The following is a 17,487-nucleotide window of genomic DNA, read 5'->3' on the forward strand; positions in this document are numbered from 1 at the left end:
CTGGTCCAAGTTAAACCCCCTTGGTTGTATCAAGTTTAAGTTAAATTAGACTTTGGTGAATTCCAAATTAATTTAGACTTTAGTTATTTACAAGTTTAAGTTGGTCTAGACTTAAACCAATCCTTAATTGAGAATTAAGTCGAGCTTGAAGTTGAGTATCAAGTCGGGTTAATCAGAGTTTAGTCTGATTATTCTGAGGAAAGTTGTCTTTGGGTTAGCCTGAGTTCAGTCAGGTTTTCCCAGTGAATTGGGTTGATTTTGGGTTAGCCCGGATTAGGTCAAGCTGACTTGAAGATTGGGTTGACCCGCATTAAGTCAGGTCAATACGATGGTTTAATTGAGAGCTAAGAATGTTGCACTCTACAATGGAGGATTGATCCCACATAAAAATCACTACTAGAAGTTGGTAAGATTCAAATAAATATTTGACCATTCGATCATGCAATTATATGATACTATTTTTTCATGTCCACGGGTACTTACATTTCAATGTAAGTAAAAAATTTTGATTATTAATGTTTTTCTTATATTATTAATGTAAAATATAAATTAATCAATGGTTTTAATTATATAGGACTACAACACATTTGAGGCACGCAGAGCTAGAGAGAGCCAGAACTTGACAATAGCTAATAGTAGTGGTAGTCAGCCTACCAATGAGCAATTTGAATGTGAGATGTGGAGGCAGGCATGGAAGAAGTGAAGGGTGTACGGATTGGGCTCAAAGGGTATTACATTTGTGACCGAGCACTCTCGAGCTGCTCAGGGTGGTTCAAGGTCATCATCATCAAAAAATGATGAACTTATCCGACATGTCACTACTATGACTGAAGAGCTTTCATCAGCTATGTAAGTGCCAGCAGAGAATCGGGTCCATTATAGTGTGACTGGATGACTTGATTAGATAATAGTTCGTCGCGGTAGGTGACCATTGAGTCAGTGGATGAGGAGGGAGAGGAAGAGGACTAGGATGAGGGAGAAGGGGAGGATGAGCATGAGTATGTTGATGATGTCCCATAGGCGTTTGTGTAATTTATTTTAGTATTTGGACATAATACTTTGTACACAGTTTATGTGAAGATTAAATTTTTGTTTGATTGAAACTTTTACAGATTTTGTGTAATGTTTGTTAAATTCTATTCGTTTTTACTGTTGATACTTATTTCAACAATATGTTATGTGTTGTCTTGGTTGTGAGTATATATTTTAAATTTCCTACCGATTTGAAATAGTGGATGCAGCGTCCAACATAAATTTATGGCTGCAAATAGCGGACACAATTATCATAAAAAACATTTATATCTGCTTCAATCACATTGAAATTGACTAACGTCAACAATGTCACACGTAAATCTATTTATGACAGTTACTGTTGACGTTAATTGTATTTATGAAACTCATTTTTGTGTTGATCATATGCTAACGCAAATCCGCTGTTAGTATGAATTTACGTCTGGGTTTTTGTAAATTAATGTCAGAATTATCAGACGCTAATTTGATAAAAATCCAGTAGTCAGGTCAGGTTCATAAGACGTAGATGTAGATTCACAGGCAATCAATAAAATAAAAAATCTAATAAAAGAGCTGAAAATTATGTAACCCATGCAGAAATATGCAGCGAAAAGATTTGTGTCGGAGCTCTTGACATAAATAATGATTGCAATTTAATTTGACCCAAACTAAAGAGAGTTGAATCTTGTCAGAAGTAATAAATATAAAATCATATGATAGTCTCTTAAGTAGCAAAATATATATAATAGAAATTTGTATAATTATTTAAAATGAAACAAAATATTATTAGGTTTTAGAAAAAGCTATGAATTTTACATTTAAAACATTATTATGTTTTAATGGCTAAACCAAGTAAAATACTATTAATTAGCTGATTAAACTATTTTGTTATCAAGGCACATGAAAATCTTCTAAAAATCATCAAATACCAATGCCGGCACGGTGATTTAATGAAGAATGCATGATAATTAATTATTAAACACAATTAAAACAAAAGTCCATGTATTATAACAGCAGCAGAAACTCTTACAACATTGTGACAATACGATGGAGAACAATACCACTACTTAAAAACACCTACTGAGCAAATTAATATAGGTTCAGCACATGTATATGATTGGACATAGCATTCGACGGAATAAACCCATCAGAACTAAGTGGAGCATGATATAATTATGCAGGGATGAAGTCTAGGAGTAAACTTGTTAAGGACTTGAATATATATCGTTACGTCTGAGATCCGGTTCTTGATACCTCTATTTGATCTGCTGTGGACGGGATAGCTTCAATCTCGATAACCTTCGACGGCCGTCCACTTCGATTGCTGCTGCGCCCTGCAAAAATATGTAGGGTAAAATCTGTATTGACTATATTATAATTAATGTCAGTCGGCCACACCATCTAGAGCATGGCATTTCATTAGCAAGCCGTATATATGTGTTTTGACAGACAAAACAGCCACACTAGCTCCCTACAACTGCCTGCTCTCTTCACACAAGTAGGGTAAGGTTTGTATTTTGGGATTGAGATATATGCATCTATTTATATAATTAAAACCTAGAACTTTACATTTACCTAAATAGTACTCAAATCTTTACTTGTATATTTAATTCGTATCCCTAGAAATCACTATCATGGCAAATCATCCCACGAAGTCTCCTTTTTGAGAGATTTCATCTGGTTCACCCTAAGGCTAACAATTTAACTTCTTTGAAACCCACTTTTGTAAATTTCTCAAGGGAGCCAACCATTCTAATGGGACCCGCTTTTGTTTCTCAAAAACACATTAACAAATTCAACATTAAAATGTGATCGTCGCTTTAGGGACATTCAATTCTCAACTCAATCAACCTAGTTTTATTCTTCTACTAGCACCTATCATAGCAACTCCAAAATTCATCTCAGCGGCCCATCCTAAGAACTTGAATTTTTCCAAAGAGTTTATCTGGTCAACCAAGGTCAATACCCTTCCTCCTTATAAAGTCACATCACCATGGCAAACCCACCTCAATCAAATTCCCCTATGCCTAGTGGTTCATTGTCTCAAAATCACCTTGAATTCAAGGGATTCAGTCAATTCTCGATGGAATCAGCCCTTAACTTGGTGAAACTCATTTTATAGGTTCATCTGCATTGTCAATATCATCACGTCACCAGAAGCACTCATCAAAGTCACCCAGAGTGCTCGATGATGTTGTCGACTAAGCACATTGGCGTCTAATGCTTGTGCATTAGAAAATTTGGAGCCCAACGCCACTCAAACTATAAAGTAGTACATAATAGTCCCCTAGTCCAACCGACTTTCAATGGTTCAGATACTGCCATTAGACCTATCGAACCTGCACATCTCTCCCCTTGGGGATGGCTATCAATGGCTTTTCTCTATGAGTCATGATGCTGATTCAAAGGGTAGCTATCATTGGCTTCTCTCTGAGTCATGATGCTGATTCGAAGGGTAGCTCAAGTCTATATATTAAAATCTTAAGAGCTTGGTGACATATTTAGCATGTTTAAATGCTATAAAATCACTCTAGTCCCGCTTCCATAACAAAAACTTGCATTAGATTATGTACATCAAAATTGACTAAATCTCAATCTAATATAGTCTTTCCTAATCATTCGAAGTCCTTAAAATATTATTAAATTCCTATTTTCCTAAATCATAAAATATTATTACATTTAAACCATGTAATGTACAACCCAAGTCTAGATAATTATCCTACAGCAAATTGTTTCCAGCAAAAATTATGAACATATAATACGTGGGATATCTCCAGTCATCCACCGGTCACCATCTTCAACGGGAAAAAAAAACGTCTCACCCATAGCTTATTATTTGTTTCACTTTCCCTTGCGTTTCAGGCATATGCATTTGAAACAAGTCTACATATTAAATATGCAAATGCAATCATTCTACTCACTCGTCTCTTCATATCCACGCATGCTAATCCCTGGATTCCATTCCAGCAAGGTTTCTCCAGCACTCCCCTTCCATGCTGCTTCAAATCCAGGCAGCTCATCTAAAAACCAAAAAAGAGTACTCATTTAGCACTAAAATAAAATGAAAACTTCAAAATGTGACGTTCATCAACTTCCCAAAATTTGTTGTTACATAGACCTTGATTTAGATTATGCAGTGTCTGCATGGTATCCACCCTTCCATCAGAATTCAGCCTCCTGGTAAATGAGTGGCCCTGGAATGTAAAACCAAATTACAAAAGGAATTTAAAAAAAAAAAAAAAAAAAGCAGGAGGGACGAAAAGAAAAAAAAAAGAATTAAAAAGACATCAAATCCCTATCACTTGCCCTGTCTTGAATTCCTCTAGACACCCTATGTGTCGCCCTGCCTGAACTGGCATCAGCTTCTTTCCTTTCTTCCACCACCACCTTCACAAAATCCAGCACAGTTGTAGATATTAATGACCAGGAAATATAGCAGATTCATTTTTTTAAAGCTTCGACTTACCCCATCGCCGCTCATTCTCATCGTAGTGGAAGATGTGTAATATGTCCCATTAATGCCACCATATCTCGTGGTTGAGCTGTGAAAGGCATATTTACTCGTTTGAGGTTCCCCACCAGAAGGTTTATGTAGTTCATTCTGATTTTTTTGATGCTCTTTAACTCCTGCAGCTCATAAGAACTCAGCTAACCTAGTGTTCTAAGAGCAAAAATGCTTCAAGGAATAAAACTATACGCTAAAATAACGAGAAAAGTATCAAACTAGTCGCTTGACTCTCTGTCAAGGGGCATTTCAGTACAAAAGTATATAATTTGATATTATTACAGAATATTAGACTAAAATGACACCACATAAATATTCAGCGAGTATTTTGTCACTTCACTCCTATAAGAACTAACCTCTTGATTTCTCAATGGGATCCTGAGCCCATGCTTCCTTTGTAGAACTGAGAATCTTTTCAGGATCTTTTTCATGCTCCTCAGAAGTCTCGACATTCTCAGCATCATCAGACATCTCTTCAATTATTGGGCCAGAAGGTTTATGTCTCTGCAAAAGATGATTCTCTAAAAATTCGAAATTATTTCCTTCTCCAAATGGGTTTCCATGTGAACCAAATATGCTATTCTCAAAAATGCTTGGGCCCATGGTGCTTCTGAAGCGGTAAGCAGAGAAAGGATCAGCGAAAAATGGGTCGTCAAATAGATTCCTACCACCAAAGAAATTTGATGACATGCTCCTTGCTCGACCGAAAACACTAGAGTCTAGAAATGAATCCTGCACACCAAAAAAGTCGTCTCTCCCGTTCCCTCCCATGCCACTATTTATTGCTTAGTGGACCTTTTGGAGCTCCTACGAAAGTCCAGAGTGCAAACCAATTTAACATTGATAGAGTGACATGAATGAATGGAAAAAATAGCCTTTATAAAATACAAATTGCAGATAGAAATGCACAACAATGCAAAATGCATAACAGCTATTGATGAATATATACAAGAATTTGCTATGTCAGATTATAGCTGATAATGACTGCTCAATAATATTAAAAGGGATATTTACATACACAGCACTGGAAACATTACTATTTACAAAATTAGCACTTGCATGACACAATCAAACAATTGAAAATTTTATAAAAATAAAAAATGTGGGTTGGGATTATATCATGAATTTTGATACTTGAGTGCTAATTTGAAAAAAGGATGACAGAGGTGCTAAATTTTTAAATAACAAAGTTTCAAGTGCTACAAATATAATTGCCAATTTTAAAAATATAAGACCTGAAGGAACGCTTAAATTTGAATGTCCTACTAGAAAGCATCATTGTTAAATGAACCTCTCAGTCAACCATATAAATCATTAACACTTCAGATTTGGTACAATGCAGCATAATATTATTGATAGAATGAGAGATATTTAAATTCAATTAAAATAGACACAACATTTAATGTCTTTTGGAAAACAAAGATATCACTTGGAACTATTGGAGAAAATTACTGTCGTTCAGTTTTTGGGTTGTGATAAAGAAGTTCATATTGGTTTCTAGTCCTCCAGATTGCAGAAGAATTGAAATCAATGTCAACCCTCCGATAGACTTAAGCACACCGTCGACAGAAGACTCAATGGAGGAAGAGTCCACCATGATTCCAACTGAGCCAAATGTCATACCAGGGTGCTGAGATATAGAAAGATCTCTGATTGAGGATAGAAAAGGTAGATCCCATGGCTGAACAGTTCTCTATCTACACTAGACGGGAAAAAAATTAGGTTCGCTTGAGAGAACCCAGGTTGGCAGAAGTGCATCTGATGGCTGGAATCACCCGCAAGACAGTTTAACTACTTTTATGCAGAGGGAATCTGATGGCCTGAATCATCTGCAGGATAGTCCAGCGGCCTTTCTACAAGGAGACGACGTTGACAAAAGGCATGTAGCAGGGCTTGCCGTGAGATTGGCGCAGAGTAGGGCAGCACGAAGAAAGAAATATGGGAAAACCCAAGGTGTTGGGCAGCAGAAACCTTGCAAGGAAGGATCAGCAACTGGCCAGTGGCTAGGTTAGAGGCTCTATGGTTAGAATAATGGCTCTGATACCATGTTAAGATTTGGAATAATGCAACATAATAATATTGATAATAGAGATGTTAAAACTAGATTACAATGCACACAACAAAGGAAAGAAATAAAATAGAATAAAACAAATAAGAAAAAAAAAACAAAATAAAACAAAAAATGAAACACAAAATGAGGGAATAAAAACTAATAATAAGTAGTAACAACTAGGAATTGTTGTTATAAATCTAATAAAAACCAAATACTACAATATCTTGAAGGAACTAGCAAAAAATTATCATTAATGTTCTGAACAACCATTTTAAAAAACCCTAAAGACAGGTTCTAAATTTCATCACAAGATATCAATTAGGGAAAAATCATCTATAGTTATGGTCAAAAAAGCATTAACATCATTATTTGATTAGCCCTACAAATAGACAAAGAACAAAATTCAGGATAAAAGACAAAATATTAGAATATAAGTTAAAATATCCATAAAAAGAATATATGCCTCGTGTCTATAAATATAGATGAACAAAATACCAAAAAGCTAAAAGATTGCTAACAAGCTGCTAACAAAATTCGGTGAACTGCTAGCAACTTGGCAACATATTCGACAACAAAATTAAGATAAGTAAATAAAAATAATAAATTTTAATAGACTGGATAACATAAATAAATCTAGACAACAGGAAATTTTAAATTTATGTCCACATACCACCAAGCATGGGAAAAAATTGTTAGTTGATAATTTTCTCATATATTTAGACAAAATTGTGGAATTTTTCATACCAATATCTATAAGTTATCACTTAAACGTCCACTTCTCCACTTTACAAGTTATCCACCATTAAAAGCAGACATAATTTTATCATCAAGAACAGCTTCAAGAATGTGATTATAATGACTGTCTAAGAATTATGCAAATGACTGATTGAATGTGAAACTAGAATAGAGATGAATTTAAGGTATTAATTAGCGCTCATAGCATAAAGTGGTGTTGATTGTCCTATAGTTAAGATATTCTTATCAATGAAAATCTAGAATGAGAATATAAATATTACATGATAAGGCACATTTCAATTTCATAAACACTTAATTAAAATAAAAATATATATCTTTTAAAGAAAATTAAGAAAATGGATAAAATTCATGCCAAATAATAACTTAATAATCACCCAAATAATAATTTCACAATAAAAAACTTTGGCCCAAGAAAATTCACACGTAAATCACAAACTCACACCTCAATTAAGAAAATTGAGATTATAATAAATTTGATCAAAATCAATCACACCGACAATCATAGAATTTGAAGACAAAGTAATTAGGAAAGAATCCAACAAATACAAGATCCTTGTCATGTAAAAAGGAGATGATAATTTCAAGAATAAATTGGCAATCATTTTTTATCGCACACTCAAGGAACTCGCATTCAACAAGCAACAAGTTCAAGAGGATAGTAGAATTTCGTCAAGCAATTGTAACATTATATGCCTGGAAAATTCAATAATTATAATCATAAGCCTACCATCACAGAACAAAAATAATACAATTCTAAACTCACAAAAACCATCTAAATCCAAAAATAGCTATAATGGCTCACCATTCTCCATAAATCGCACATCAGAGAAAAATAGAGATCACCAAAAGAGGGATGCCTTCATAGTTATAAGCTTTTAGTTCTGATCACATCAATCCCTTCAATGATAATAACGTTCTAAGCTAAAGGTCCTAATAACTTAAAATTTCATAGGGTGGGGTTTATCAATTACATATAGGTGGGTGTTTCAATAAAAAGGAAGAGAGTCTTATTTGCTCTAGAGTCGTAAACGAGTCGAGCATTAGTGAGCCAAGGATTGTCTAATGTTCAGTTCATAAAAAAAATATCACCGTTCGTGTTTGGTTCATTTATACATCGAGCACAAAAAAATTTGTTCGTGTTGCTTAGCGAGTCACACAAACTGTTCGCGAACGGTTCATTTTGATAACCCTATTCACGCAATCGTAGAATGTTAAGGGCAGTGGCAAAGTTTAAATTTTATTAGTTATATTAAAATATTCATTTAAATAAAATTTATTATATTTTTATTTTATTTTTTTAATTAATAAAATTTAATTGATTTTAAATCTTTGTCGCCTTGTAGTCAATTAAAATACTTAAATTAATACTCATCAATTATTATAATTATTATTATTATTATATATATTTTTTAATTAATAAATTTTACTTGATTTTAAATCTTTGTCGCCTTGTAGTCAAATAAATAATTTAAATTAATACTCATCAATTATTATTTTATATATATATATATATATATAACCAAAAAGGAGCTGTTAGTGGCTCCTTACATATTAAAGAAATGTAAAGTTACAAAACCAAAAGCTAGAGAAAGGTTGACTCAACACCAGCACAAGTGTTAGCACACCCCTCAATAGTCATGCAAGGAATCTGAAGAAAACAGCCAAACACCAAAACCCCCTATGACAAAAGGGGAAAGAAAAATGACCAAAAAAAGAAGAAGAAAGAAGGCTGCAGTAGTAGACACTATCTCCATTGTTCTTGATTGCAATTCTGATTCATAGACCAACCAACCTATTTCCCTACACAGGACATGCACATAAGGGCAGCTTAAATTATCTCCTGTCAAAAGAAGAGATAGGTTTGAAGATGTAGTCTTGCCAACTGTAATCACTTTAGAGTTCCTTCCACTAGTTGCCAGAAAGTTGGCAGGCTATTGCCCTCTCGCCTAATGTGTTGAAATTTTACTCTTCTACTACCCAGCTCAGTGCTCAGTTTATTTATCCACCTTAGAATATACCAAGGGGGTCTTCTTCTTTCAACAGAATCTTGATGCAGGTGAGAGAGTCAGACTCAACAATTAACTGTTGAATTTGACATTTGTTAGCAACAAATATAGCCCAATATATGGCTATCATCTCTGCCTCCAATGCATCCCAAACCCAGGTAGGAGAGGAGAAATAAAGTAGGCACATCCCTTGGAAGTTTCTGAACACACCTCCAAACCCAGCAAATCCCTTTAGAAAACTCCCATCAGTATTAACTTTTACCCATCCAAAGGGAGGAGGGGTCCAGAATACTGTAAGAGGTTTGAAGTTTGGCTTAACTCTGGAATTAGGACTCCAATGTTTAAACAGTTTAGGGAACTTCAGATACTTAGTAATTTTTTGCATATAAGAAATGCAATTTGAGATCACTGACTTAATCTTCTCATATTTAGCTTGATTCCTACACATCCAAATAAACCATGCAACCACACATGGAATGACTTGAAGTTTAGCATCCTGCCAATCCCTCCAGCAATTGACAAATTTCTCCCAGCTGATATTAATAGTATCCACTTTTAGTTTCATTACAAGTTCAGACCAGATCTGTTGTGAAAATTGCAGTTGAAAAAAAAATGCTCAAGGGTCTCCTCCTCATCATTACACAGACAACAGCATGAGGGTCCTCTCAGTCCTTTCATTTTCAGTATATCATCATTTGGGAGAAGAGATAACCAGAGCCTCCAGCAGAAAAAAGACATTGAGGTAGTTAAATGCTGCCCCCAAATGGCTTTTCCCCACTCTACAGATTGCCACTGGAAGAAATTATGATAAATATAGGCAGAGAGTTTCCGTGAGGAGTCATTGGTGATTATCTTATCCTTTGGACCAATGGAGAATGGTGTGTTTTGGACCAACTGAGTTTGATCACTGTTTGGGATGGTGTTCAGCATCCTCGAATTCCATTGCTCCTCAGACCAATAATCTTTAACTTGTTCCTGTAAATTTGGACTATTGATATTGCACTGGAGTTTTTCCCCATTCCAGACCCATCTGTGAAGCCAGAAATTGACTTGCCCCTTTCCCAACTCCCAAATGAAAAATTCCTCAAGCTTGGTCTCTGACTTCCATCATCTTTCTCCAAATTCTTGAATCACCCATCTTAATACTAACAAGATTGGGGTAAAGAAATTTGCAATACTTTCCCCACAGAAACTTAGCCCAAAGGCCGTCCTGGGCTCTGAATTTTATCCACAGTTTGCACTGATTTATGAAGCCTAAGTGCTGAAAGTCCTTGAAGCCCAAACCTCCAGCAGATAGAGGTTTACAAAGTTTCTGCCAAGAAAGCCAGTGATATTGTCTCTTCTGTCTAGCCCATAGAAATTTGTTGAAGATTATGCCCAAAGTATTTGTGTACCTTTCTTCATTGTGAACATTTGTAAAGCATAAGAAGGGATAACTATTAGGATACTTTTAAGGAGTGTAATTCTCCCTCCATTGGAAAGAAAAGAGTTTGTCCAACAATGTAGTTGGGCTTTAATCTGCACCTCATTGAATTTTGTCTGCTTAGTTCTACCCTTCAAAAGCTGAACCCCAAGGTACTTAATTGATAAGGAGGCCATTTCGAACCAAGTGTAATGAGAAATCCAACTTTTGATCTGGGGAGTAATATTAGTGCTAACAAAAATTCGACACTTTTGTTTATGTAATTCCATACCTGAGGCATGTCGAAAGTGCTTAAGTCCCTTATAAAGGGTCTTGATAGCAGTTTTGGATGCATTGGAGAAGATAATAACATCATCAGCATATGATAAGTGACTAATGCATACATTGGATCTATGCTGGTATGCCAAATGAGGAGACCTAGCAAACATTTGATTCAATAACCTTGAAAGATAATCCATGGCAAAAATAAAAATTGTAGGGGGCAAGGGGTCTCCTTGCTAGATTCCTCTTGAAGCTGAAAAGAAGCCATGGCACTGGCCATTAATAAGCACTGAATGATTGTTACAATTAAGCCATATTCTTATCAAATTAAGGAAATCCACTGAGAACCCCCTAGCTGAAAGAGTTTCCAGAATAAAATCCTAATTAATGGTATCATATGCTTTTTTAATATCCAACTTAAAGATAGCATTGCCTCCTCTACACTTCTTGTCCAAATCTAACTAGAGTTCCTGGGCCAACAAAATGTTATCAGAAATGTTTCTGCCCTTGACAAAAGCCACTTGGTTTAAGCTAATGAGCTTCTGGAGATGGGGTTGAAGCCTGAAAACAATGATTTTTCTAATTACTTTGGACAGAACATTAGTTAGGCTGATGGGCCTGAAATACCCCAATCCTTTCTTATCTGATTCTTGGGAATCAGGAATCAGTGTAAAGGTAGAAGCAGTAAAATATTTTGGAGGGTCAACACGCTTGAAAAAATTCTGAACAGTAGCAATGAAATCATCCCTGACAACTGACCAAGCCACTTTATAGAAATTGGCAGTAAATCCATCTGGTCCTGTAGTTTTTTGTCCATCAATGGAATCCAGAGCATCCTTAATCTCCAAATCAAATGGAATATGTGTCAGTTCTAACCCTTGGACATAATCAAAACAGCCAGCAAAGAGGTTTTCTTCAATCTGTGACCTATAAGTTGGGTGGGTATTAAACAATTTTTGAAAATAATTCACAGCATCCTGAGCAATTTCAGTGGCAGTGGATAACCTATTCCCTTCAGAGTTTGAAATTGATAGTATCATATTACATTTCCTTCTAAAGTTAAAGCAGGCATGATAGAAACTAGAATTTCTATCACCCTCAATCAATCTGATAATTGCAGCTTTTTGTTTCAAGAAGACTTTAGTGTAGTTAACCTGGACCAGGAGTTCCTCATTAGCTTCATGCAAATCTCTTTCAGAATTTAAACCCTGTTGAAAACCATCTTCCAACTGCAAAACTTTTCTTTGAGCTGCAATCAAATTTTCATGAATATTTCCAAATTCAGTCCAGTTCCACTTCTTTAAAAGATGAGCCTACTTCTTTTGCAAGTTCCATAGATTCACCCAAGGATTACAATCCCCCTTAGAAAGCCATACCTTTTTAACCTCCAAGAGGAACTTAGGATGAAGTGCCCACATGTTCTGAAACCTGAAAGGGGAGCCTTCAGGTTTAGCTACATTCTAAATAGTACATAAGAGGGGCCTATGATCAGACCCAGACATGGCTAAATGATTGATTATGGTAAATGGAAAAGTTTGCAGCCATTTGGAGTTCCCCAACATCCTATCCAATCTTTCCTACATAGCTCCCCTCCTCCAAGTAAACTTAGGACCCTGAAGCCCCAAGTCATAAACAACACCATCAAATAAAAAATCATTGAATCTATTACTTGAAGACTGTAAAGGAGGTATGCCTCCTCTTCTCTCAGCAGGAGATGTAACACAATTAAAATCTCCACCCAAAATCCAGAAGGAATTAATTGTGTAGCTTATATTCAATAGATCCAGCCACAAGGAAACCTGCTGCCTTGCAATGCAGCTAGCATAGATAAAAGTTGCTTAACCCAACTGAGCACCAATGTTGACTTGAATGTGGATGAATTGAGCGTGATTCCGTAGAATTATACATACATTGTAATTCAACTCTAGCAAAAAGCCAAATCTTATTATTAGAATTAGCATAATGGGTAAATTTAGGAAATTTTCTTAAAATACTCTATGAATGCTTTGTAACCATAGGTTCCAAGATAGCAAAACACCAGATTTTGTGGGTTCTAACAAGATTTATTAATCTTTTGAGAGAGTAGGGGTGTGCAACACCCCTAATATTCCAACACAAAAAATTCATCATTGAGAAAAGGTCCTCCCTTTTCCTCTAGTTTTGGGGGATAGATATGGTTGCTGAATGCTGGAAGTTCCTTCAATAGCCTGATTATCCCGACTTAACTTGGGATCCATCTTCCCCTTCTTCTTTTTGTTACTCCTTTGTACTTGTCATTCCTCAGTTAACACATCAGTTAACAAGTATATAGTGGGGATATCAACTTTATGAGGGTTGATATCCAGCTGTCTCTCTTCAGTACAGTCAACCCCTATATCTCTCTCGCCCAACATGAGAGTGTCAATGGAAGTAGGAATGGACCCATGATCAATCCCTTCACCCAAGGAATTATTCAAGATATTGGTTTGGACCTCTCTTTCTATAATTTTAGTTGTTCCTCCTTAGCTCATTCTCATGTATAGAACTAGACCCTCCTTGAGTTGTAGCACCTTTTGGGGGGCCAACAATATTCTTGGAAGGTGTTTGAAGTCTTTAACAATTCTCCACAGTGTGCCTAAACATTCTACAGTGAGGGCAGTAAAGAGGTCTTTGTTCCACGACAATGCTTTGTCAAAATCCTTCATCTTGAGTGCCAATCCAAACTCTCTTCACATCAGGCAGGGTTATGTCGCTTTCTACTAAAACTCTAGCCCCAGCTAGCCTAGCCAATTTGTAAGTTGGTGCATCCACTTTCAATGGACAACCAAGAGTATGACCAATGTTAAACAACACATTCTGGTGGTAATACTGAATAGGGAGATTGGGCAATTTGAACCAGATGGGAACAATTGGGGGCTCCTTGCTTGGGTCAAAACCAATAGTCCATTTCATCAATTTCATAGGAGTTCCATATGTGTGCGTAACCAGTGGCCTACTTTGTATGACAGCTTCGTGTAAGTCTCCTCTGTCCCGGGTTTGAATCCAGCTGAGTCAAACTAGCACATATGGGATAGACATGCTCATGTTGTCGTCGGTCTTTTTAAGATATATATATGAACATGAGCAAACAAATCTTTGTTCGTGTTCAGTTGGTTTATATATCCAGTGCAAAAAAAATTTTGTATTAGGCTCATTTACTTAAAGAGCGAATCGAACACAAGCTACTTAATGAGCCGAACACAAGTTAAATGCGAACAAAAAGCCATTCTGATAGCCCTATTTATCTATATGAATGCTTATGCATTGTCTAACCACAATAATATCAAAACCTATTCAAAATCAAAGAAGAAAAGAAATCAAGAAGCCTTGAATTCCCCTAGCATCTTCTAGCATGTGTCGTGTCAACTTTGATTGGATTATTAACTTCTTAAGAGTCAAGCAGAATCATATACAATGGAACAAAATTATTTATATGCAACAGCTAACAGACCAATAAATGAAAATAAATTATAAAAGAAATTAGAGTTAACCTATCATGAAAGTCAAACACACACACACACACACCAGCCTCTAAATCATTTTAAGTTGACCTAAATGAACACAAAATCAATTCAAACTAATTTCATGCCCAACAAAAATGGAAGTGATTTTCAAATTTCAGTATTCTTAATAACCCTAAGAAGTCAATCCATGCAAGATCTCTCTTTTTAAAATCATTTTATCACAGCAAAGAAGATTTTTTATTGAGCCTAGGAAGATACATGAGCGTAGAGAGTAAAAATGCTTAGCAGTCAAAATTCACAAATGACCTGTAGTTTCATAAATTAAGACTTAGTTGCACCTATTGGGTAATAATTATGGATGGGATTAATATTTGACCTTATTGTGTGGGTCATCAACAACCCACAAAAGTTAGACATCAAGATGAGGACCTTTTGGGAAATTGGAGTGTTCATGGGAAGAAGATGATTAATAACACTTCCAAAAAAAAATCCTCATAAGAAAAATAACCACGTGATAGGATCAATGAAGAAGTTAGCTCTTGTTTTAGCATAATAATAGTGTTATAAAAGTTCACTAAGGGGAATGAAATTGCAATGAAACTTCTTGAGTGAATATGAGAGGAGAAGTGACTCTAATAATCATAATCTAAAAGTTAAACAATGAAGTTGGGTTGGGTCCTCTTGTGCTTGTTCTTGGCCCTCTCGGCTCTTACATTTTCTTGATGTGTAAGATTAAATTGATGTTTGGTCTGATTGTATCAAGCTTAATTAAAGCCCAAAAGAAATCTATATCCCAAATCCGGCTAATTGCACAAAAGAATGTTAAAAATGCAAGTTTGCTAAAAACAAACCATTAATAAAATCCATTTTTTACAATTCTTCTTACAGGCTAATTGCACAAAAGAATGTTAAAAATGCAAGTTTGCTAAAAGCAAACCATTAATAAAATCCATTATTTACAATTCTTCTTACAAAAGAGACTAAATATTCAGAAAAATTGAAACTAGAATTGCAAGGCCAACATGAAATCTTTTGTTAGCACCTTTATCCATATAACACATCAATATTCATGAAAAAAGTGAACTTGACTGTGAGTCATGTTGAACAACTATTGGCGTGCATCCAAATGGTTGTGTAGCGTGGATGTGGTGAGAAGCACGTTGACAATGTATGTCAACAAAAATAGAATTGATGACAACTTTCAATATCTTAGTTAAAACCAAAGAATAAAATTAATAACACCTCTAACATTCAAAAAAAAAAAGTTATCCCTGCCACAAGTAGTAGTATAAATGAGACATTTAAAGAGGATACAATAGCCTAAAATTAATCAGTGAGCAAAAATAGAAGCGCTACACTTCAATTTAAGATGTGGTTGTGCAAGTGTTTGACTTAAATATCCCCAAAAGTGAGAGTACAAAAGATTCATTGAGAAATCTAAATGACTATTGCAAGGCTCACAGAAAGATAGGATATGAACATTGTTTACTAGGGTTAAGGAATCCATAAAAACATGACAATAACATGGAAATTATACACATCTGTATTTGCATGAGAGACAAAATAGATCTATATTTTCATTTAAATGAATAGCATCTGATGTGGGTTGTCACTCGTATTCTGGGAAGTGTGAAGAATAAGTAAAAAAAGGAACGATCTTTGTTTGACATTGTAAACAAGAAGTTAGATCCTAAGATGTGAGTCATTGAACATAAACCCCATTAGACTTGAGCTTCAATGTTGAATCAGTAAACCTTGTGTAAATATGCGAGTGATGCCTAAAGTGATCTACACCCCAAATATTGTTGAATCTACAAAATAAGTAACGTTGAATTTTAGATAAACACTCCAAGAGCAGTGTGACCTAGCTTAACTCAACCAAATAAAACTAAGCTCATCAGATCCTTTGATTAGGTACTCAGGCATTTCTTTTATTATGCATTGCCCAGAACAAACACTCTAGGAGGTTCAACTATAAGCCCAACTGCACACATTACAGTAAGAGTCATAGACAGTTCGGATTTCTTGAGCAACCAAATTTTCACCAGCTTCAAGCATTTTTCCATCTCATTTAAGCATTTGCTATAATGCTCGAATGAATATCTTCCAACAAAAACTGAATACTCAAACGAAGATGATAATGCAGTCCAGTTCATGCAGCATTTGTTGCTCCTAGAAAATTTTCTCAAAAAGGTTACATCTGTTTTATCCAAGAGAATTGTTTATCCGTTTAACGAAACAAAGTAGGGATGAATGTCAAGTGGACATTATTCCCCAAAAAAAAGGAATTTTGCAGAAAGAAATATCCTTTTACCACCATTTAATAAGACAATTAGAAGCATTTGAATCGTTGGAATCTGGCCCAAACCAAATAAAAAGGACAAATAGAAGCATATGAATCGTTGGAATCTGACTCAAAAAAATAAACAAAAAAAAACAAAAAACAAAAAGAAAAGAAAAGACTACATTCATGAATAAAACAAAAATAGCATCACACTCTTAGCGGGCTTGACCTCCTACCATTCGATTGGAAACATGATTGTTTGCAGTTTGCATCACAACAAGAATAATCCCCAGCAAGTAGCAAAAAAAAAAAAAACAAAAACAAAAGAAAGGGACATCCAAATACATAAGAAAGCAAACTTAACAGACTCAGCAATAATATTCAACCAAAATCTGCAAGCCTGCCAATTAACCTAGAGTTCATTGAATCTAAATTATTAAATTGGTTTATTATTTATTATGATGGAAGAAAAAAAGAAAGACACCTTTCACCCCCACGAACCTTAGCCGAGCGTAGACGTGCAAAAGACAAGAATAAACAAAAGAGACACAAGTGCACGAGGATTCAATTCGAGACAATATAAATCTATAGGGTGAAGAGCATGGCATGCATATGTGCAAACAGTTAAAACGATCACCAATCACGAACTACAAACGAGTTGATTGCGATCGGACAAGGCGCTTGAAAGGCTGATTATTATCGGAAG

General features: G+C 35.3%; 1 protein-coding gene across 2 annotated transcripts in view; it reads right to left on the minus strand.

Annotated features, from left to right (window-relative positions):
- Nucleotides 1-1,996: 1,996 nt before the first annotated feature.
- LOC110036731 overlaps nucleotides 1,997-17,487 on the minus strand; it is a 15,712-nt gene continuing 221 nt past the window's right edge. For both annotated transcript variants that reach the window (XM_020741244.1, XM_020741243.1), the window contains exons 2-7: nucleotides 4,873-5,323; nucleotides 4,478-4,638; nucleotides 4,318-4,398; nucleotides 4,130-4,205; nucleotides 3,933-4,031; nucleotides 1,997-2,345 (exon numbers count right to left, since the gene is read on the minus strand). In XM_020741244.1, coding sequence (XP_020596903.1) covers nucleotides 2,239-2,345; nucleotides 3,933-4,031; nucleotides 4,130-4,205; nucleotides 4,318-4,398; nucleotides 4,478-4,638; nucleotides 4,873-5,287 — 939 coding nt within the window. In that variant the 5' untranslated portion in view covers nucleotides 5,288-5,323 and the 3' untranslated portion in view covers nucleotides 1,997-2,238. The remainder of the gene's footprint in view (nucleotides 2,346-3,932; nucleotides 4,032-4,129; nucleotides 4,206-4,317; nucleotides 4,399-4,477; nucleotides 4,639-4,872; nucleotides 5,324-17,487) is intronic.

This window comes from Phalaenopsis equestris, unplaced genomic scaffold, assembly GCF_001263595.1.
Source record: "Phalaenopsis equestris unplaced genomic scaffold, ASM126359v1 Scaffold210247, whole genome shotgun sequence".
NCBI classification, from domain to species: domain Eukaryota; kingdom Viridiplantae; phylum Streptophyta; class Magnoliopsida; order Asparagales; family Orchidaceae; genus Phalaenopsis; species Phalaenopsis equestris.